General features: G+C 34.6%; 1 protein-coding gene across 2 annotated transcripts in view; it reads right to left on the bottom strand.

The window, feature by feature from the left end:
• LOC119631586 (paired box protein Pax-6-like) overlaps positions 1-25,171 on the bottom strand; it is a 34,042-nt gene extending 8,871 nt beyond the window's left edge. For both annotated transcript variants that reach the window (XM_038023937.1, XM_038023938.1), the window contains exons 1-2: positions 24,864-25,171; positions 5,223-5,420 (exon numbers count right to left, since the gene is read on the bottom strand). In XM_038023937.1, the coding sequence (XP_037879865.1) occupies positions 5,223-5,420; positions 24,864-25,020 (355 nt within the window). In that variant the 5' untranslated portion in view covers positions 25,021-25,171. The remainder of the gene's footprint in view (positions 1-5,222; positions 5,421-24,863) is intronic.
• Positions 25,172-25,546: the final 375 nt, after the last annotated feature.

The raw sequence follows: 25,546 nt of genomic DNA, 5'->3' as shown, positions 1-25,546 counted from the left end.
TCAACTTCTCATGCGTTCAATGTTCTCTCGGTTTTATCTTTAACGTTTAATTATTCTCCTGTGGTTGTTTTTGAGAAGCGTTTATATTTCCCGCTTGGACTCTGGTCATGTTTCCTACCTTAGTCAACTAAGGTTAAATCGGGAATGAAAGTTCCACAACGTTTTTAAATAAACTTCCAGATTGAATGCTTGTCGTAGCTTTGCCATTCTTTCTAATAACGCTGTTGTGTGCTTTTCATGATATCCCAATCCATGTTCCATTGAAGAGAATTCCATCTTGCAAGGGACCTTTTAGCTATCATTTCAAAATTATTTTGTGTCATTGAGCAAAGTATTCCCATTTTAGTTTCAATTTTTGAAAGATAAAATAATATTGCGTTTTTAAAAGCATAGAACATTTTCATTCAAAAATCGATTAAATTGATTATTGGGAAAACTGGACTTTACTTCAAACCGGATTGAATTCGCGATGGCAAGACTATCAATCTAGAAATCAAAAAAGTTGCATATTTATAAAAAAGGTTTATCTGATGCGGAAGGTTGGTTGATGCACCTCAACACATTAAGACTCATGTTTTACAATAAGTACAGTCAGAAACCACATTGCCTTCAGATGAAGATTTCCATTTCAACCTTAAAAATGATTCGTTCGCGTAAACACCGTTATCTACTTCAGTAAGATACATATTTTAATCAAAATCGACTACGGTTTAATCATACATGACGACAACGACAAAGCAAATATCAATATTCTGAAGCCGGTTTGCCTAAGCAGTCATAGTCAGCACATGTGTTTTCTGAACCAATACAATATGGTTGCCGGGAACGGTGTACCAACTTTACAAAATAAAGTCTATCAGTTAAAGAGCAAAATTATTTCAAAAATCTCTCAAATCAAGTAATTCAATACTCAGCGAGGACGGTAAAAAACCTATAGAGTACCAAAAGATTACAGTCCTTCTGTGTATGTTAAATAGAGAAACAACCATTCCCCTAACCATCTCCTGAAAATTTGGATTCAAACCGCCATGAGTCTTAAAACTCCTGTCCTGTGATTACTATCACTTTACAAATATGCGCAACATCTGGTATTCAGAGAATTAATCGCAGAGAAAATCAATGTTTTGAACAATGATGGCATTTTCTTTTCATACCCGAAAGGTTTTCAATACTGAAAACCGAAGATAGAACTATTCTTCAGGTCACAACTCCCGTTCCCAAAATCAACCTCAAAACGATTTACACAACATATAGTTGATCGGTCATAAAAGCTATATCTTAAAGCCTTTAAATTCCAAGTGGATAACAATGAAAAATGAATTAGATAAGAAAGATCACTAGCACTTACGTGGATAAAATTAATACTTTTTGGCTAGCGAATCGTTGGGAATTGAGCGTTCTCCTACTATATACATAAATATTTGCAAAGATTCCCCTTGGTCTTACTATTTCAAACCGCCAATAGATCCTTAAGTCTCCCTACTCCTCCAAATTGCAAAAGTGAGCAAAAACTTATGATTAAACATATATATTTGGTGATTATCAGAACACTTCCAAAATGCAGCTTGGGAGCGCTATGAACTTTTTAAAAATATCAGCGATACATAAATACATTCAACTTAATTAAAACGGCTAGACTAGCTATCTAGCCTTATTTTAAAAGTGAAGTGGATAGTTTTAGTTGGCTGTGCTCATCTTACATTAGTCTAAGAATTTACTTCTTTAAGGATAATTAAATCAATTAATAATAACAGGAGTAGACACTAAGAATAATTAAAAAATTATCATCCAAACGAATGCAGTCTAGTTACGGAAGTAAATCTCATTCTCACTAGGTAGCGTTGCATTCGTCTTGCGCTTACCTTTTCAATGATCTTACGAAATAATTTTACCAAATTTCAATTCAATATTGAGTCCTTTCTGAGTCGTAAATATTTAATATATCATAAATTTTCACAAGATCGTCGAAGATGCTTGTACAAAGCTTCAAGGTGATCCATAAAAGGCTTGATTAAACGATTCATTTGTACTCTACGTATATCATATATACTTACTTCTCAAGCCTATCGTAATTGTCAGTTTTATTAAATTTGTCTCGACAAGAAAATTCTAAACTCCAGCTACTTGATTTGTAGTCTGTAACCCTCAAGCGCACATAGGCATATGGTTTTATTATGACAACAAACATCGTGCAAAAAAAACGCTTCTTCCTGACTATATGCTCTGTTTATATGTAATACGTATGCGCACACATACATAATTGCTTTCATAACAAATAATTGTGGATATAATAATATGCTTTGTTGAACTACGCAAATAAAAACGCGTTTAAGTAATGCCGCTAACATTGCTACACCAATCCGCATGCATTCATCTTTATACATAAAAAAAAAAAGAAAAAAGAAAAAAAAGAACTTTAGTAAAACTACGATGTAAGTACTGCTCAAATTGGTACGAAAATTTGACATCAAAATTAATATCAAGTAATTGGAAGGACTTTAAGAAAAGCAACTTTTATAGCACTTGTGTACCTAGTACATGATCAATTAAACAATTATCGATGATCTTATGTGTGTAGGGGTAAGATTGAAATCGCTGCGGATATATCTGTAAAAATTCAAAAATTTGGTACCTCAGAGACACAAGAATTTTAGTTACAGCTAAAATCTCGTGACTAGGTTTTATTTAGATGTAGACATTCGATGAAAATAGGGGCGTTCAGTGTTTAAAAATTGGTAAACGTTTATCATTGACAAGGGCATGTAGCTATCTACCTCTCAAGGCTTTTTTGCAACATTTCTATTAAAATTATTTTTGGTCTTGGAAGTCCAACGAGAAGTCATAACTAGCTGGAGAATATTATGCGTACCTCAGGAGTTGCTAGTTCTGAAATCCTATTATACAAATGCTGTCGTTATATAATTGCGTCCCGAAAAAAGCACTTAAGAACTCTTCTTTTTTGAAAGAATTTGCTATTTTTCTGAACAATGTGTCTTTATTGCCTAAGTGTTGCCGGAAAACAACTGCGTAAATGTCAGTACTGTTACTAATATCGCCAACCGCGAAATCATGTTCTCCACTTAGGCCTAACTACATATATACACATATATATTTTTAACAAAGTTTTGAAAAATAATTTATTGCTCTTACAACTACTTATGATATAACGTCGAATAATAATTTAAGGATAAGTTGACCTTTATATTTAACTCAAGAAGCACTACGATGTTCTTGAAATATTAATAGCGAATAGTGAAGTCAGAGCTTAAACCATAGTCGAGTACCGCTCTTTAGTGATTTGTTTTCATTATATAGAAGAAAAACAAAAGATTAAAATGAATTTAACTTCTTAGACCCGTTTTCAATTCAAAATTTCCACCGATTTTCCAATATTTCCCGACATTCATTTCACTTAAGTTTTATTGTAAGATTTCTACCTTTGTAGGATCATTAAAGATAAACAAAAATCTAACTACCCGGCAGAATAAATAAAGAAAAACAGCTGATAAGAATAATCATATAATTAAACAGCTGATAAGAATAATCATATGTTTAATGAAAGCAAATAAGAAATTTTCCAAGAAAGAAAAAAAATCATTCGTAACGGGAAAGAAGTGATTCAACCACAATATATATTCGATCACAATGATCGGAGAGAAAATTAGGAATTTGTACAATGGCGATGTGTTTCTTGCACTCTATACAGAATTCGCAGTGCAAATGCAATTCTTTACGGAATTGAATCAATTCTGTACAGCTGCGTAAACGATGGCAAGTTCTTGCGTTACGGATAAAAATAATTATGCCAATCTTAAGCAAAAAAAAAACATGCGCTTGTGTTTGTGTGTTTTAGGAAAGTGTAGCCAAGTTACAAACACAAATTTTGTATGAATGGTATATGGCTTTTGCCGAATTCTTTATCCGCAGTTTATATACGACTTTTATGTGCGACAAAAACGTCGCTGCTATTAAGAACAGCACATTATTTAACTTTTAGTTAAGTGTACCGCTTCAAAATTCTATTTGTTAATAAATACATAACACAGGGTATTGAAAGCGACCTTCAGTAACCCATATCTACTCTGTGGCAATCACAATATGTATCTTGCCTTGGATTCGTTTTCGTAAATAATTGCTTTACGTATTTATGTTTCTCGAGCGCTTTTGTGTAAATAAAGAGATGTCATAGACAATTTTCGAAATCATTTGATCTATCACTGGGTATATGTTTTAAAGTTGTCATCATATTCAAATTCGCAGAGCTTAGTACTATGGAAACGAGCGGGAAATTAAGCCAAATTTATATTGGTAAAAAGCAAGAAGCAACTCTAACTTTCTAACTGGACACATCGATATGCGTATATATAGTGGAAATATTTCCAATGCATTTCAACAAATATACTTTTATGATCTGACAAACAGTTACTTCGAAATGTTCAGTATTTCATTATTAATTTATAAGAATTATATGATCCACTATATATATATATAGCATTATATTGTGTATGTATTATGTATACGACTTGCATGTGCATGAATTGTAACGAGAAAGTATACAGAGTTGGCCTAAAACGTTGGCAAAGAAGAATAGCGTCGGACAGATGTTTGATCGCACTTTCAATAGAGTGAACGAATCCAATGCATATAAGCATAATACGTAAACATGTACTTTTATATGTCAATATAAATATATTTACATACATATAATACATACATTATACGTATATGCACATACAGTAACTTTAATCTGTAATGGGTGTGTATGAACGGACAACAGAAATATATGCTGTTCCGTGTTTGCTGATTGTAGTAATAACGAGTAAATTGAATAAAATTTCATTAACGTGTTGCAGCAGATACAGTGGCTGAGGTGCAAATAAATTGCAAAATAAATATAAAGTGAAATCTCCATTCACCTTTTGGCACTTCCGCAAGACAAAATCGGACAAGATAATATCTTGCATCCTTTGTGAGTAAACAAATAACACTACTCTATGATTAAACAATAATACTCAAATCAAATCAATACTGTGATTATTTAAAAGTATAATTAAAGTTATAACAAGAGCACAAAAATTTAATCGTCCACAGGCAGACAACATATTGTGCTATCAGTTACATAGCATTTTATATCGTACATATGTTCGATAAAATAATCGTTTATATTATATATGGATGATGCAATCGCATCATATTCATTTTATAGATAAATGGACACTTACCTAGAAGTTTCGAGACAGCACCCTGTTGCGTAAGCATGTGTTGTGCTATATCATATCCACGCAATCCACCGAACCGTGATAACTCTAAGAGTCGTTGCTGTGACATCAATGCACTTAAAGCGGTCGGTGCGGCTGCTGTTGCCGAAGTGCCCGTAAACATCGGCGATTCACCGATTGGACCAGATGTAACTAAGCCAACTAAAAAACAAACCAATGCATTAGATCTACTTACTATATGTTACATTGCTTTTTCAATACATCTGAAAAACGCTTTGAATTGCGGGAAAGTGTTCTGTACTAATTGAAACATGAGACATTAAAGTTCGCTTATTTGAACAGATATTTTGCTTTAACAACCATAGTGGGCTATGGCTTACCATTAAATATCCTCACTACCATATAGTTATTCACACAATGAGTTTTCAAAATATGGCATTGTATGGGAAGTGAAAAAGGGTTGAAAAAGTGATGCGATCTGAACGATTTTCGATAGCGTTCGTCTTTCGGCCAAAGCATGTCAGTGTACAAAATTTCATTAAAATATCTCAAAAATTACGGTCTGCTAGTGAACTACAACAATATAAGACCAAGAGACGGATAGACAAACTTAAAAATAAATAAATCACATGTTATGAAAATTGGATCTACCTCAAGTCCTGCTCGATGTTGCATAAACTTAATATACCCTTATACCGCAAGTTGAGTAGAGTACAAAAACTAATTGCTTTATCGACTGAACAGTTAAGGTTGCAATTGCGCAGTCAAAATAGGAGGACAGGAGCAATCTACTTATAAATCTATTTAGCTGTTGATAAAGTTATTAATTTGAAGGATAATTTATTAGATACTAATCCGTACATAAAGATTATAAATGAAAAAAGGAAAAAAAATTATGAAAATACTATTTGCCCATTTCTAAACTTTATGGATCCACTACTCTTTTCTTAAAGGAAACGCAAAAAAAAAAAAAAAAAAAATAGAAAATGAAAATGAAAATTCGTTATTCTGTAATATTAGGTGATTGTGGCCGATTTATGCAACTTTTACGACCAGAAGAATGGTGATCACACAAGTCAACGGACAGATACCCTTAGATTGACTCAGCGTTTGTTATACACTTTACGGACTCTCTATGATTCCTTGTCTGCACAGCACATGTTTTGATAAAATATTCATTTTACTTTGCATCATTCTTTAGTAGTGGGTATAAAAATTGCAAACAAAACTTCAGATGTATAGACTTTGTCAGGGAAAACAACAGATTTTTTACAGACCGTTTAGTTTTTCATAAAAGTCCATAAAAAATGATTTGCCGTGTCAAAGTAGAAAAGGCTCAACGCAAAGTGCAAGTATTTTGCCAAGCTTTAATCAAACCACGGTCTAGTTTTGATTATCAGTTTTTTCGTTTGAGTTATTATTGTTGCTTCTAATGCGTTCTCGCGTCCGCCACGTAAGTTTGTTTTTTTTTTTAACACACTACACGGGTTCCTTGCTATAAATGACCCAAATTTGGCACATCAGCTATCAAGAAGTTTTCCTGTTGCTAGCATAAATTATTTCTCTTGCATAACGCTAACAATTGCAAGAGAACTAACCATTCAAACAACCGGGACGGACAGACAGATATTCGTATCTATTAACCTATTTCACTAGGATGGCTAAAATGCATTCAGGTGTGCCCTAAGGATCGGTTTCAGATTTCTATATTGTTTGATCCTAAATGACTTCACTGAGGTACGAGCGTCTGACGCGAGTACTTATTTTATCTCTCAACTGTGATCAGTGAACTACTCGTTCCTTTGAAACTAAGATAAACGAATGTCTAGACGCAGTCAATAATTGGATGCTCAATAACTCTCTCTCTCCGTAAATACCAATAAATCGAAAACTGGTCTTTTCAACCGCTCCAGACAACGCAATAGCATCAGTCTTAATAATGAAATATATGATACGTATATTGAAGTCGTGGAGCTTATGCGATGCCTTAAATTAATATTCGATAACCAATTAAATTTTAGCCCCTCTATGAATTGTATTAACGTAAAAGCTTGTCGAGCTCTGCGAAAGTTCTTCAATGTGTCTCTGTCGGTCAAGCTCAAACTTAAACTCGTCCACCGCTGTCTGATGCCGCAAATACAGTAATCCACTAAAGAGGCTGCATGTATGGAATCTCGCTAAGCTAAATCCATTTTTTAAAGATTTGGATGTGAGCGGAAATGAGCATCAATCTCCATATACGTTTATAAGGCCAGAGGTACGCAGGCGTTCTTTAAAAGGTGATCTCGTGAATTCAATGATGCTTATATTGCAAAGAGTCTGTTCATTGTGTGGGTTAGGTTAAACCTTGAATATGCGTCAATAGTGCGATCTTTAAGTTATGAATGTAATATTGATTTCATAGAGCCTGTACACAAACGATTCGTAATATTTGGCTTATGATCCGCCTCCATATTAACCGTCTGAAATTGATTAATCTTCCAATTCTTTATGGCCTTGAAATTGTCGTTATGGCGCAGTAGGTTAATAGCTAAGCCTCGTGGCCTACTTTATTAGTCCGAGGAGTCGAAGCATTATATCGCAATTAACGTACCGCGCTTTCACTCCAACTATGAACTTTGCAACCCCTTTTATGTTGCCTTTAGAAACACTAACGTTGATTATCGAATTTGTTCCCCTTTTCCGATTCGAATAGATGAAATTATTAATAATTCACTCGCCATACTTGTCATATAGTAATATGTATGGATTTGTGTATGTTGTAAATGACTAGAAGCCTATTGTTTTTTTTTTTTTTTAATTTTATTAATGACATAGGAATTATTTATTTAAATTTAGCTTATAAAATAAATAACTTTAAGCTCCTTTGCACACCGCGCAACAGCTGGCTGGCTTGTATTAGTCAAATAAATAAGCAAATAAATAAAATTAACTATGTACTTGTGAAATCGTACGCTCATAGATCGGGTATCATCTCAAGTTCGAATTTTCCTAAAATTACCTTTTGAAGGTTACCTTAAATTTAGATTTCCGATTTATATATTTAAAATTATTAAGTTTGAATCGTCTCGCTTCCTTTGGAGGCGATTTCAGTATAGCAGATCTACTAGAAGTCCCCAATTTGCCGTACCCCGCATACCCACTTCAGTTGCTAAAAAGTCACTCTTTGCTGGAACAATCTCAAGGCAAATCTTAAAGCTGTTAGCAGTGATGTTAATCTCTTGAAACAACGATTACTTACTTTGAATAATTTATAAAAATATATTGGGAATAGTCTTTCATTCGAAATAGCCTTTTTCACAAGCGTAACAGGTTTACTGAACTATAATTTGATTTTGAAAACACTCGCACTTTCTTAAATGCTTACAATGTGGAACTATTTACTAATTTGTCTTTGTAAGCTTTGCAGTTATAAAAATAGACAATGTACGACAATTCTTCATTTCAAACGGCCCCCAGCGTTCAGCGCGAATATCAGTCGATAACTTTAGCCAAATCCAAGGGATTGATGCATGTTTTGATGGAGATAAGGCCATCTCCCCCATAATATTCTAACGTGTATCCAGATACTTACACGTAGTATATATGGATTTTACCGCAATTGTCAATGAATATTATTGCAGCTTGCAGCTCTTCCTTAGCTCATCCGTAATATAGTGTACGCAAAGTCGAAGATGAACGACCACTTTAACCGCTTTCGATTATTTCATGCAATTGGCTTCAATAGTTGACGTAGCGACAGTTCGGTGCGTCCTGAGGAAGATTTCGAAACTTCAGCGCTCCAGTCGGCATCCGGAGCATCCGGATTAAAACATGAACCCAGTTTAGAAATCCTAATCTTTTGAACATTTGCCTTTAGATAGTTTTTGTATCTGTGCTTACCGGCGTAAAATCGAGTCCACGAAGCCGCATATCATTGCATGGAATGTCGTGTTAAGTTAGCTGAAATTCTACCTCCAATTAGTATTTCAAGATCTCTACATTTTTGACGAAGACAATTCTCCTGAAATTCCTCTTTATTCGTTTTATTATGAAACCATTTACGTAAATCACTAGTAGGATAATATTTCGGTTACCCTTCTTCCAGTATCTTTAGCTAATTGTGATTTTAGGTGTTGTTCTTGTACTTTTCCATCAAAATATGTTACACAAAATTACCGACGTTTTTGTTTTTCTTTTTGCAATTCCCTTGCTTTCATCTAATCCTCTCTCGCATAGAAGTTTTATATATAGTTGCTCGCAGATATCGTCATTCAGCCAGGCATTCGTTGAACCTAGTTGATGAGCGCTTAGTCCCAGGTCAACAGGGTTCTGCTAAAGCGATCGTATTGAAAGATAATTCATTAATAACTATGTCGTGCAGATATAAACATGGATTTGATATCCCGGGACTAGATTCAGAATTATAGATTAGATGCTCTTTGAACTCTTCAGTTTTGGTGCTGGATTACGCGAGAGCCGATATTGGTACGGTCTTTAGTTCAGCAGCACTTAGTTCGCTTTTTATAAACGCCCTCTATACAGTGTCTTTAACACCGTATGTAAGTTTTCAATCTCCACTTCTCCAAATATTGCGCGTCTTTCTCTTCCAAAGTCGATTGACCTTCACGTAATATTCTATTGAGCGGATCTTACATTAAACTTTTACCTAGGAAGCGTTCTTGGCCATGCAAGTAGTGTTGTGGAGTTTTGCTGAATCATAATCAAATCAGGTCAAGGCAAATCAAGTCATGTCATTAAGACTTGATTTTTATGTAATAACAGGCTAATAGGTGACAACCTTGCATCAAACATCGGCATGAGCATCATACATCCCGGTAGACCGATTCATTCCTTCAGATACAGAGCTTTATTACATTGTACACTTGATTTCAATTTTGTTTTCAATGGCTTTAGTCTTCACATAGTATTTCGATTCATTTTTTATATATATCGCTTTTACTCTTCATTAATCTTTTCATGATTTTTTGACTTAGTTTGAAATCAAACAAATTAAAACACTATAGTGGGCCATGGCATCTTCTGCCACCTTATAGTTGTTTATATAACGAAACGAACGTTTTGATAAGACTTTATATGGAAAATGATAAAAAAACCTGGTCCAATTCGAAACGTTTTGAATGCAGTTCGTCTTTAGGGGGAATCAGGTTAGCAAATGTCATCAAAATATCTCACAAATTGGAGCATTGGTTTGAAATAAGAGGGATGGAGGACAGGCGGACCGACAAGCTTAGATCGATTCAGAAAACAACTCTAAAGCGATCAGGATAATAAAAAGTAGATCTATCTCAGGTCCTTCTCAATGTTATCTACATCTCGACGCATCTCGTATAGCGTTGTGCTAAAAGTGGTCTAAGATCTAAAAATATATATCCTGTTTGTAATGGATATAATGTTCTTCAGATAAATAAACTATGAACAATTTCCTGCTCAAGACACGCGATTCCTTTCTGACCGTGGGCTTGTGAGGCTTATCAATAGCTGGTTATAAAAGTACGCAGTCCGATCAGAGTGAATGTCTGTATTGCAATTTGGTGAGCAAGAGAAGAAAAGAAATTTAGTGCCCCTTAGTCGATGAAAATGAATAAGAAATCGAATAGAATGATTTATTGAAAAATCGGCTAATGGTCAACGATACTTTAAATCTGTTACGAGACGGGGCAACATCCTGATTAGACGCAGCCCGAAATCAAGCATGCCAATATTATAATTACTCCGTTCCAAAAAAAAAAAATTGAATCTTGTATATTTGCATATTGAAGGCACGATTGACGAACGTAATTGTAATGAAGAGAAGCTCCTCTTCATTTTGTATAAAAAATATTCGAAGGGAAAAAGACCGGCTGATCATCCGATATCAAGGAGGGTTAAACTACATCTAACACCTTTCCCAAATTGCATGGATAAAAATCAAAATTTGTAAAGATTCCTGCGATAGTTTTCCTTCTGTTTTTTCTGCTAACGTTTTTTAGCAAACGTTTCTAGTTAAATGCCTCCAAAGCGAAAAGCAAATCAATGCACACGTATTATTTAATACGATTTTATTTCATACGGTTAAATGGTTTGGCGATTGCGGTCGACGGCTATGACAGATTGGTTAAGTGTAGCCGTTTTTCCGATCAATTCGATTAAGCCAAGGTGTAAACGAAGCAGAAGGTTCATACATTACTCCGCTCCACGTTGAAAGGGGGGTCTTGATATATATAACACGAGAGCCGTAACTTTTCCAGATCAAATGACAATTTTTATTCTTGCTAAAAAACATTTGCGTGTATTATGCAAAGTTTGTCCGATATAGATATAGATAGATTGTCTGCACACACGCATGTACGATGCGATCATCGTTTGCTTGTCCCGGAATCAAAAGGCCACTGCTTTAAAGTTTTAGATATACAACAATGTCTCCATAAGGATAGTTAATGTAAATTAGTTTCATCATGTAATTGTAATAGGGTATGAATTTAGGTCTCGAATGATTGGGACATTTTGCAAATTTGTAATGCATGCGTTAACCTTATTGCGTTTTCTTTTATTTTTTTATATACACATTATTATGGATTCTTAGCTTTGTTCTCGCTATGCGCGCCTTTCTTCGTTTTTGAGCAATGGCATATTCACAAAACTACCCCAGCAGTCGTCCATGAAAAACAGTCCGTTATATTTCACAAAGTGTTTCTTGCTCAGTCACATTGTTTTTGTAACAACTATTTAGCGCTATTAACGCCACGAAACGTTAAACATTAAGTCGTCTTTAAGCTCAGAATCTTAGTATGTATGCCGCTGAGCATTTCATATTCGAGACTGAGCTTACTGCTTACTGCTTACTCTTCATAGAGTTTACTTTAATCAAAATACATGACCTCGTTCGGGAAAGTAAAAGAAGAGTATCTCTCTAACTGAAAAAGCTGACCACGCTTTTTGCATGCATTTGGGAAGAAAACAACAACAGGTAAAAATTTATTTTCAATTTAGCCTGCATCTCTTAATATGCAATCACAAATTGAGTCAGAACCTTACACCTTACTTTATAAGTCTGGCTAAACCGACTATCAAAAAACTATACAACTATAGAACTTCCACTAGAATTCTTCACTTGTCTGCGTCATGAAATATTAAAAATTATACCTTATATATATAAATGCTATATAAAACGATGGACTGCTTTTCATGGCAACCTCGATATAAGCTTGCTACAGTATATGTATATATTATATACCAAACCATTATTTCATCCTATTTTCCATTGTAAAGCGTCACAAATTACATTTTGTTATCCTGCACAGAGTATTCTTTCTTTTTTTTTGTTTGAATGGGCAGGAGTTTAAATAAGGAGCCAATTCTTTGCATATGTTTCATCATCATTTCGTACGGCATGTAACCTGAGAAAAGAGTTTTTCATATAACGACGGGTAGTGATCGTCATAATGATCAAGAAAATTGCGATTTTTACATTAAACACAAAAGCCCATAGAGAGATATCAATGACACTGGCAGAGAGACGGATAGACGGACAGACGGACCGGCATGCTTAAAACTTAACTCAAAAAATGATTCCACTCAGAAAATAGCTCTGAAACGATTGCTACAATCGGTATACTATATAATCGCTATTCCTATATGAAGTTCTTATGGATGTTGCACGTGTCCATGCAAACTTAGCACACTCTTCTCACAAGTAGTGTAAGGTGTAAACATACGTATTAGAAACTAAAATTTGCCTTAATTTCCACATTTCGCCGCGTTGCTGGAATAATCCCAAATGTAATAGGTTAGATTTAGGCTACAATTACCCATAAGGTAAGTAAGAATATGTCAGTCTACCCTATCAACTCATAACTTATTGTATAGATTATCTAGCAAACTAACTTGCCACACCCTGTAACACTTATGCCTGACAAGTAAAACATGTATTTGTAGCCAGCGCGTTATTGTGAGTCAATTTAGCCAATTTGTCGGCATCTTTCTGAGAAATGTCAAAGACTGGGAAAGATCGAAAGTGAAGATTGAGAATTAACGCGATCTGCAATCGTAATTGTGAGAATTACGAAAAAAGAAAAATTAGAACTTATAGTAGCGTTTGTCGTAAAGACCGTAGACTATGAACGATCAAACTATCACCTACTGATGATTGCCTCTGGATAATTCCAACCAAAAATGCTTTTTCTAAGGTATCCGTAATTAAAGCATAATATAAAATCCAACATACATAAAATGTTGCATATTTTATTGTGGATCTAATTCTAAATAATTTCATCAGTTTTTGATCATACCGTTGATTATGCATACCAAAGCATGTTTGTAGCGTTCACCTTAAAAATCGTTCCATGACACAAGAACGCCAACGTTATCGTATGACGATCATGACATCATAGGCTTAGCTTTAAAATTTTTCGTTGCCATCGAATAAATTGAAAAGTCCCATATATTATTCATATTCATTTCAATCCACAGATACTATCTTTGGATATGACTCTCTCATTATTACGATTTCAAGCTTGGCTTAAAACGTTCAATTTAGTCATAATTTCTCCCTTCTTAACATCATGTGTACAACAGGTGAACTTAGAAAAATACTTAGTATAGAAAAAAAAAATATATATATATATATCTATATATACCTATACATATATGTTAAGCCAGCTTTATATTATAATCTCTTGTCCTATCTCCTTCTTTTTGTTAATCGGTTTTTTATTAAAAATTGTTGAAAATATATCTTAATTCAACCGATACTAACGGTCTCTATTCTTGTTTATCTGCTCTGTTTGCGTCGTGACTTTAAGAGAAATCGAAAATCGAGGAGAAGGTTTCTGATGTATTAACAAATGTTTTCAAAACGAGATAGCTTCAAATCTTCGACAATACCAACGTACACTCTAGCATGTTTCAAAGCCGACAAAATCTATAGAAATTTAGGAAAGAGAACCTTACGTCACATATATGCAATCAACAATTTCTCGAAGACAGGAGTAAGTAAAGAAAGCCACTTCTTAAGAAAATGTAAAAGTCAATTATATTGAAAATATTCATCTTTCACTCCATGTCAACGTGGACCCTAAACGAGCAACTTTAAACGAAATAATGCAGAATTGGGTTTCAAGATGCGTGAATATGACGTCTGTCTGGAAAACGAAAGATTTATATAATGAAAGTACCGTCCATCTGCCGATACAACTTTCGCCCTTATCTCAGACAATTTACAGAACACCTCTCTGAAGGAATCCTTGTCTTTGGAGGGGATCAATAAATGATTCCATGTCTGGATCCCGTCATAAAAATGAAAGCATCGTTCGAACGAACAACAGGACATCTATTGAAACCGATGTAAATTGGATAGAGTAATATCTAGTAATAACGGCCGGGAGGGCAGGACTTTCGAGATTAGAACTATAAACGTTTCCTAAGCGAGTTTTCCTATATGCGACCAAATTTCTCAATACCGAAAATTCTCCATAGCATGACTTTTGTCATATCACGGCCATTGCTCCGCAGTTGCGCTCCTTAGTGATAGTTTCATTTGGTTGAAACAAATCACAGGACCACACAGAGCTAAAGCTCGCTTTATCGTGGTTGTTAATAGCTCTTCTACTCTGTGTTATGGTCGTGGTGACTTTAGATATCGTACCGAATCCATTATCAGTTCATCAGTTGTAATGACACAGCAGCACTCTTTTTCGAATTAAGGGGAAGTAAAGTAATTTTTTTTGGCACAGGACTGTACCTATTCAAAGCTCCAAGTAATGATTCCCGCTTGAGTCGCCGAGTAGTTGAAAATCACTACTAACAAGTCATTGTTTAGAGGTTCACGCACATAACGACTAAGCTACGACCACCAGTTTCAACATATCCCCTTCCCTACTTCTTTCTGACCGACATGTACTCCTATGAGTAAATGGTCATATTGAAAATAAAAAATCGAAAAAAAAAAAATGCTTGATGCACTTTGATTTTCGAAAAAGGCGGACGCCGATTCACACATTCAATAATCGCAATACTATAACATAAAAAATATTTTCTTACCAACACAATTGATGGCAACATCGTTAACATTGTAAACGCGTTAAGTGTGCTATCATCTCCTCATTAATTCCTCATTAACGCAAATATTATTTATTGTCTGCTCATTAAATATTTCTTTCCACATGCACGTATACACACACATGGCACTTACATTTCTTTTAACATATACGATAATATAATATTTCGCGTACAACATTTTCATTATCATCATCCCTCAGTGTTAACATATTAAGGGACTGAGGAAAACAAGGGTTAATACCCATTAACAATACCATAGAGGTTATATATTACTGCTTAACAAAAACACTCTCGCAGGCATGATCATTATCAGCTCTTCGCTCCTGTACTTCCCCGTAAAAATCTCAAAGGGAGAAAAATGTCACGGACATTGGATAGAATAGATGAAAAGTATAGTTGAACTTGTGGATAATGTTGAGCATCCGTCAACTCAGACGGTTACATATACATGTATGTAAGTAATTGTTCTTCCTTTTTTTTGCATTTTGTAATAAAAGCAAAACGGTAAAAGACATCAGCATATACTTTTTTGTATTTCACTATGTTGTTCATATAAATGGGCGCTTCTGGAATTCTATAAAAATGTAATCCTGGAACAGCAATTTGTGCCCATTCTTTTGATTGTACTTTTTACTTTAACCTGGCGACGGGTTTTTCTCTTGGACGTGGAAGAGTAGTGTCGAAGGAAGATTTTCTTTTCTGCAGGGAAGCGGACATTTTCTTCTGCCATTCGATTCTCTTTTATTGATTGATTGTCATCAAGCTTGCTCAGTTCCTGATGGTATATGCAGTTTAAGAGGATTGAGGTGTGTGCTTGGGTGTGTGCTTTATAATGACGTGCTTGGAAGCGTTTATTACCTTGAGAAGGGATATTGTAGTAGATGGCACTCCGGGAGGTATGTCAAGTCCAGAATCAAGGGTGGGTCCGGCCGCGTATAGTACAAGATCATCCAAAGCTGTATGAAACTTTGAATGTCCACGGGAATCAGGTTGCCCAAACAGAGGATTGCTTCTGGCTTGGCAATGCGCAGTCCATCAGACTACCTTCCGTCTACCTGCCTTCTTGCGTGAGAGATTAGCTCGCACCCATTTTCTATTTGGGTATCTCAAGAGCTGTTGGGCCGTCTTAAACGGGGAATTGAAGATACACCACGTTCTGGAAGGTGAATGGAAACTGCCGACGTCAAAATAAGGACAATTAATTGACGTGAACCGTCGAATAATAATTCGTGAAATTGGTAAGAGATTAAATTTATCGAACTTGATTTGATTGATGAACTTATTTATACACTGTAAGAAAATCATCTTTCATTTTTGCAAAAAGAAAAAAAAAATGAAATAATTCTCCGAACAATTCCACAATTTTCTAAAAGACATTGGCTTAAATAGACGCCAATATTTATAATTGTAAGGCTAAGCCAAGATTGTTTAAAGCGGAAACAAGTTTATAGTTACAGCCATGACTTTATATTCCTCAGTGTAGTCTTTTTTATAGGTTAGGTAGTCGGGAAATTTCTTGCGATTTTCCTCTATGATATAAAATAATCTTGTTTTATGGATGAATAAAGTTTTTCCGCAACGTCACGAGTCGTCATATGTCGATCAGCTGCAATTATAACCTTTTGTTGGCCGTGATCAACACTGTTTGGTCTACCAGAAAATGTTTAAGCTATCACTGAAAATTTCCAGAACGAATTTTCGCGAACCAATTTTGGCAAGTGCGTTCTGCTACAGTATTAGTTCCATACACCGCACAAATTACAAAAAAAGTAAAATATGTCTTATTTGCTCACTTTGATCTGCCACGTCTCACTACTACAACACAAACGATTACTTGGAAATTTTTTTACAAAGTAACAATAAGCCGCCTGTACATCACTACATATACCTTTAACTCTAATTATCTCTCTAACGACCTAAAAAAAGTTATTTTAACCTGGCGTCGGGAAAAACCGCAAGAAATTTTCGGACTACCTAATAATAATACTTTGGTGCTTTTTCCTTTCAAATTATGCTTATTTTTAATCAATTCCGATCTCTTTGAAGTGTCTAATGCAGAGAAAGTGAGGTCAATTCGCTTTGAGCATAGGCGCTCCGTTTTGAGAGACTGGTTTTGGAAGAATTGATTTATTCAATTAATTATTTGCTTTTATTAAATTTAATAATAACACATTACGGTACGGTGCGATTTAGTCCCCATTGCCCAGGAAATCAAAAAGAGCAAACGCCAGCAAGCCAACACTAGTGAATTATGAAGTTTTAGGGAAAAATGACACGGGCATAATCAAAAACCTTACTAGATCATAGAATAAACCCGACTTTCGTTTTTTTTTTTTTTTTTTTTTGATTTCTCCGGTTTGACCTCCCGGCCGTTTCATCCGACCGAGGGAAGCGTCTGCTCTGCATAACCGAAATTGTCTCTCATTATCCGCTACACGCTATAATTATTTTGAATTTTACAAGAAAAACGCTCATGCCAAAGTCAATCAATGCCACAATCTCTGCATAGGATCATTGTTACCATAATTTATTCTGTGAGGATTAGTATTAAGCACATGAAAAAGGGGTCTTGATACTCGTTATGGAATATTTGTGTTTATTTTTGATACTAAAAAGTAGAGGTCTAACAGAGCATTAAGAAGTATATGAACAAAAGACATAGATATTTAGCGTTATTCGACTATTCTTTAGGATGAGTAGCTTTATCAGCACTAAACGATATCTATACGGCGACAAATGGACACTGGATTCTCAGAGCAGATTGCGCAGCAAACTAGCATGAATAGCTTTTCCTAGGAATTAATTCGCTTACAGTGAAGATTGTATAGCGGATTCCACCTATATAGTGGAGGTACATTTAAACAGTCATTAGCTATATATAGAACAACCTAGCAGTGCAAGCAACATGAAACTCTCTTGGCCCACGTCTGATAAAATCAAAACTGCTGTTTGCCTTGTTGACGATAAAACTTATACATTTCGTGGATTGGAGTTGTCGATAAAACAGGAGTCCAGAGGAGGAGGATGGATGCCAGTCTAATGCTACTAACTGAATTCTCTGAATTTTCTCATCTCGTACGGCGCAGTGTTAACATTCTGCCTTCAATAATTAGCTCAATTGCGTCAAGCGTTATTCTTTGAGTTGGACTATGCAATGACGTTAAAAAAGATTTTAAAAATGAACCCCAAAGCACAGAGCAGACACTTGGCGTTGTGAGTGCTCGACTTTAATGGTTCTTTTTCAGAATTTCAAGCGCTTCCAATAATCGTATTGTACCCATTTCTCATCATTTCTCACGATTGAGGAAACGCTTGATGTATTCAAAGCTTTCAAAAAAAAACGTATGTGCGTACAGTTCGGGGTAACCTATATACCATCATATCGGGGGAACCTATATACTGCGATATCACGCAGTAGTGATCAGCATGAATAATAATAACAGTTACGCAATGCCATGAAAATGTCGCACAACCCAATTCACGCATCCAGTAAATAAGGCAGTGTGGCAAATTAATGGGAAATAATTCGATTTATAGGCAAAACTCTTCTTTATAAAAATCAAAGAAATCTATTTACAATGTTGGCAGATTAGGTGGTACGATAATCTGAAATATATCAAAAGTAATAACAAAACAAGGATGGACGAGATACACATTTCAAATGCGCGCAGAAAAGAGTCGACATTAAGTGAAAAATCTTAACATCTTAATGTCAAGCTTTAGACGACCGAACAGACTCAATTGCTTCCTACACATATTAACATGAGGTCGTTTCCACCGCAGAAAAAAATTGTATATCAAACGTAAAAAAGTTTCTTTCATCATCGTGTGTTCGAACATTTCTATAGTTTATTTATGTACCGCTAGATAGATACAAAATAGTTGCACTTGATTCTATTCACAGAGTATTCACATGAAATAAACGAAATCGAAATAAAAGACAAATTTCGTAAGCATTTAAAGCAATAAGAATGAAACAAATTGTTTAATCTTAAAATGTGTATCGATAAGACCGTATAGTAGTACTAGTGGTAGTACTAGTAGTAGTAGTTGTAGTTGTAGTTATAGTATACTTATAATTATAAAACAATAAAATAGTGTTACACGAAAAAAACATAACCATACATGTTTACTGCGTAGCGTATCTTTTCTTTTGTTTTTCATTTCGAGAAAACCAATGCAGTGGTTTATGGAAGTTATTTAATGCGGATGATTATGCGTGCATGGGTGTGTGCGTACGTACGTATGCGTTTGTTAAATATGTTAATATTACTAATAATTCATCAGTGATCATTTTAAAGTAAATCGCAATTAATTATTTAAAGATTCTGCGGCGCTTTTTTTTTTTTTTTTTTTTTTTTTTTTTTGGTTCCAATGAAGGTTACAGGTTACAGGGCATTTTGCAAATCGTGTTCGATGAAGACGGCTTACGGACTATAGGAAAGTTATACTGGTGGAAATAAGTGAAAAATTATACTATATAAAAGTAATGGAACGCATTTAATAGTCGAGCTGTCCCAACTTGAAAACTTTAACTTTTGTTTTCCTTATCTTTTGCTAGGAGTACAATGACTGCTCAGTCAGCAAAAACATATAACACTTAACCACCAGCCCTGGGGCCACTCCATTTCTCTTTCTCCTTCCCCACTTCTCTCCGACCCATCCGTGATTGGTCATATCAAAAACAAAAATTTGATAACATATCGCCCGCAAAAAATAAATGACATTAACTTGCTCTTTCTAAATTCAAAGTTAAGTGTACCAGTTAGTTTGGTTTAGTTGAGGAGCCACTAACTAGGTGAAAAGCAAACAGTCGAAATGTTCGAAATGCCTCTTTATATTATTATATAAACGTAGATTATCGAACAGCAACGGGCTTAAAATTACCCATTACCTAGCGCACTATCTCCAAGTGTTACGAATGTAATATGCAACGGTTTGTTTCGGAGACTTGCTAAAAGATTTGAATCTGTGCTGCCCTTTAGGGGTAATCATTTGACAAGTTGTTGCAGTGCAATGGAACGAAAATCAAATGGATGAAGTTTGCTACTATATTCCCTATAAGGAGGGACAATCGCTCATGACTTTTGCGACATAATTTTGATCTTGCAAGAGCCTTCCATTTTGACATCAAAGCACCCCTTATCAGCGCAGTTACTTTCCGAAATAACAAAAATATATTAGGTCGGTGCGTAATTGTCATGCATTGCTTTGCCAAGCTATATTTTAATAAAAATATGCGATATCTTATAAATTTATGAATGAAAATAATCTTCAACTTTTAGGTTATAAAGACGAGAAAGGATGGAAAGCGGCGCAGTCATTTCTCGATCTCAACAAATTTTTCGGCTGGATGACACAACCAGCGAAAAACGATGCAGGAAATGATTTATCCATTTCTAATCTGGGAAGATGTCGAGCATCGGATTTCGGTGACCAGGCACTTTTGCCAGCCGTGGTAGCGAACGTAAATTTGGAAACTTGAATGCTGACCGACAACTTCAACGGGGACCATGCAACGGTCATTCGTTGCCTCAAAAAGCTTAGGTGAATGGTTCCCCCAGAAGCTCGATGGCAAGAATAAAGCCGAACGTGTCCGAATGCTCAAGGACGCTTGATAATTATGCACCAACGTATTATATCGACTTTGTCCAATGGCAAGAATGTTCTCCAACTTAAGCGAACGTAGCTGTGAGTATCATCATAAAGATAAGCATTCGCGAGTAATTAGCTACAAACGCTTTTCCTTGCTTATAACATCTGCATATGAGATCGATTGCCTTTCGAATAATATTTTAATATTAAATAATTTCAACATTCATGACAGTTCCTGGCACTTAATAATATTTTTAGAAATTGCCGATCAAATCCAAATATTGCATCCCCGGCTATTAAAGGTAAGGTTCTACTCTTAAAAGATTTGATTTCATATGATATAATTTAGGGAACTCGTAATTTGATTGCAGGGAAGTTAGCATCATTCTCAAAATGGTCTGGAAACCTTTTTCGCATTTTTAACCTTTGTTTAATATTTTTTTTTTTTTTAGATTTTATGCGCCCTTTATGTTCAGATGATTTAGCTATTGGTTCTTCTTGTCGAATTCTTTATGATCACCTTCACGGGCTCATTGTCTTAATTTTTCGTCTTATCTCTCCATTACTAATGCAAGTTTTTAATAGCAGAGCGATTAAATCATCTTCAGTCCGGCGCGTCCTTCTTCCGATGATGGCATTCCAGCCATCTTCGACCCTATCGGCCATTAATGCGTTCCCACGAATATAATTTATCATTTATTTATGTTATGTTTCAAAGAAAAATCCAACAAGAAAGAAACACACCGAAGACTTATTGCGTTAAGAACAATGTCGATAATGCGGTTCACGCGATTCATGTAAATATATCTTATGCGTAAATAATGATTATTACACAAGAATAACTCGCATCGCCGCATAACTGATATACGCAAAGGTTTAAACGAGGCTGGAAAATGTGCTAACACGAAAAAGTGTCGCCTAAATTACAGAAGAAATTTTAATAGGAGCCAAACCTTGAAAAAGCACGTAAAACAGAATCAATTCAAACATCAAATTAAGAGGTATATAAGAATTGAAAAAGAGGGCTGTTAATTGAGACATTACTGAGGAAATTACTTGGCAAACATAGATGCTTTCAATTGCAAAAGCAAATGATTATATCTGCGATCGGATTGTATCAACTCCTATAAATTGATATGCACTTTAGAGATAAGTCGACAAAATCTAAAGTTAGCTCTAAGATGTTTTAGAGATTAGGCGAATCCAGTAGTCGAGTTAGAGAATTGGATTTTCATGAATGTAAACTAAATTATTGCGGATTTTATAGAGGAGAGGGTGCGTCCATGCTTCAAGTGGAAATAAAAGTTCTCACAAGAATACGCCAAACATATAGTCGATAATTGAAATTCTTGAGAGATTTTCCTCATTGAATTTGTTCGCAACAAGACAATTAATTTTGATCTCTTTGTAATATAAAGCAGGTCTACATATATGAAATGGCGATTTCGGAAGTCAACTGCGGACTTGTGATTTCTTTATACCTTAAATAATTCGGCAGCCGCAACCACCTTCCTAACAACAAGGATATCTAGTGTTGTGACAAAAACAAAAGAACAATCGTCGACAACATTTCTTCATTGCTCGAATAATACAAAAGAAAAAGTTTTTGCATCGTACCGTTACTGTGGGTGAAAATTCATCATCAGACGGTTTTTATCAAACGCTACTAACAGCAACTTGTCGACCCGAAAGATTCGCTTTTCAAAAGACGGCCGAAATATTAACCAAAGCAATACAAAAGAATTTTTTTACACGACATCTATCCTTCCATTAATCCATGCATGAGACAATACCGTTTCGTGCTAGTCTTTACGTTGTACTCACCAGACTCGAGTCGAGGACTTTTAGAAGCGTGGCTTCCATAAATTGCACGAAAGTTCCTCGAGAAAAACGCCAATCAACGATGGACCAAATCGCGAATGCACCATTTAAAAAAAAAAAAAGAAAAAAATATTTCCACACTTGAACGCTTAATCCCGATTATAAGACCACACTGAACATTTCTAATCAATTTAACTGCGAAACGTTTCGAATTCAAATGAAAACACGGCTAAAAGTAAATGCGTCCAGTTTGACAAGCACAAGTGTACTGGGATAATTTTATTTGTAACACTCAGAAGTAGTCATCGAAGATCGTAAACCAGAAAAAAATGTTATTTTTTCTCTTCCATGAGACGAGATTGTGAACCGATTTATATTTGTCGCTCTCCTGTAAGAGTTTTAAAAGCAATCGCAATTAGGACACTTGTTCTTGTAGTGGGATTTCAATGATTGCGTTCAATGACTCGGTCAACAACAGCGAAAAATAACTAAAGGGTAAAGCCAAGTCCTAAAAAAATGCAATATGTCAAAATTGATTAAAGCCGATATTGAATTATTTTTATATATTGCAATTTAAATATTCTTCTCTTCTTCTCTTGCTGTCTCTCTTGCGGTTACTTTTGGTTGAACACAAGACAAGAGAATTAAAAATCCACAATAGATCTTGATTTCTTCGTAGATCGTGAGCGCTAACAAGATTTGCTTTTGAACACTTTCGCCTATTTAGGCGTCAAGTATAAAGTATGACATCGAATCAAGTTTCATTTTCTTTTCTTTCAAAGAATTGAAAAAATTGTCGGGCAGCATGAACTTGCGTCATGACAAAGACTGAAATCGTTATATAACGTAAATATTTTTGAATTATTAATCGATAATTAGGAAAAGACATAATAATAATATATATATATATATATATATATATATATATATTTATTTCGGGTACATGTATATATACATACACTTAATGTCATTAAAAAATTTGCAGCCAATAAGACATAGGTATGTGCAGAGACATGTATTGTATGCATAGAAGCTAATAGACATCTACGCATGGTATACGCATACATAGTCATCACTTTGAATTTGATTGTTTTTATATATATACGGTGCAAGCGCAATATCGATATCTAAGATTCAATACGGTTTGCTGATGAATGCCATTAAAGAAATCCCTATAGATAGATAAACACATCGATAAACACATAAATAACATCGATTATTACAAGTTACATACAATATATAAAAAGTAATATAAATAATAGATAATCTAAAGAAACATTGAACCCATTGATAAATATGGAGATTGTTGGTCTCTTGTGACAGTGTACATAGCTTTGAGTTGAATGAAGAATTTTTGAATGAATAAATGAAGCGAACCCTAAAAGGCTCAAGACTTTTTAGATTATTTCATATAGAAAAACCACTTCGTTTTTCTTCAATTATGACCATATTAGCCATATCAAGCTATAGTATTTACTCTTTTAAGATTTTCTTTATAGCTAGCTAGCTCATCGATAAATGTTCCCTCACAACTTCCGTTCTAAAGACTTTATCTTTTAAATTAGATAAAGAGATTTTGCAATCTATAAACTACTCTGTCTGTCATGCAGTTTGTTAGTTCTAAGGCTTCGTCTGTGTAAATCAGCAAAGAGGTTCGGCTTTTTTTTTGCCATAACTACGATAAATAGATAAACGATTAAACATGACCGACCAGACCGAATCGCAAACACAGGCTGATCAATAATAAAAACGCATACACTTTGTCGTAGAGGTGTCGCAAATAGATTTGTTATACTTGTACTTGTTCCACCGTTAATGGTTATAAAATTTAAGCTGAATAGCAAATACAATTCGCTCATTTCATTCCAGTTCAGTAATTTAAGCCGTAATATATGTGACCCCTTCCTTCCCTTCATGTAATATTTAAAAAACAAAAAAAAAAAAAAACAAAAAAAAGTGCATTGAAAATCATTACGTTACGTATTAGCTTAAAATTATTTTGAATAAATTTAGCGACAACATGAAATTCATTAAGATAATATGCATGGATGATGAGTGCGTTGCGTTGTTTAAAGAATGATTTGTATATATATATATATATACACAATTGTTTGTATATATATACATATATATAGGCATTTGTTTGCCTTCACTGATAATTAAAACTAGCCGTCGGTATTGTGAACTTACCATTTGTAGGCATTGGGGGAATAGAACCGACACTAGCAGCGGTCGGAGCACCAACTGTTGGAATTCTTGAAGGTTCCATTTTCCAGTGCGATGGAATGTTAAAGTTAGCTGCAACTATAGATCCAATTTCCCGACTAATTCCCGGTTCAATCAACATGACAATTTCATTTGGTACCACTAACTCTATTCAATTCCATACACTCATCTATAACGATAACAGCTGGCTACAGCAACAGTAACGACAACGACAACGACGACGACAACAACAACAACAACAATAACAACAACAAGAGCAACAAGATCACAACAACAGCAACATCACAATAATCGTAAGAATAATAATAATAATAGTAATAGTAACGACAACAACAACATCAATAACAGCAACAAACACTTCAATTTAGTTCAATTGTTGACGCCACTTCCTTTATGCATTAGTTTTTTTATACTTTTTCTAATTTTTCTATTTTCTTTTTTATTTTTTTATTTTTATTTTTTTTTTATATATATTATTTTATTTTAATTCATTTATTTGTACATACGTATATATATATATACATATATATATATATATATATATATGTGTGTGTGTGTATATACATATATCCACTATTCCACTATTCGCAAAACAAAAAAAAATACATAATTTATGAGCTTGTATGGGTGTAAGTGTAAGGTGTACA

Source organism: Glossina fuscipes, unplaced genomic scaffold (genome assembly GCF_014805625.2).
Source record: "Glossina fuscipes isolate IAEA_lab_2018 unplaced genomic scaffold, Yale_Gfus_2 1, whole genome shotgun sequence".
Lineage (NCBI taxonomy): Eukaryota > Metazoa > Arthropoda > Insecta > Diptera > Glossinidae > Glossina > Glossina fuscipes.
The sequence above is the reverse complement of the archived record's forward strand: the minus strand, read 5'-3'. Positions and strand labels throughout refer to the sequence as shown.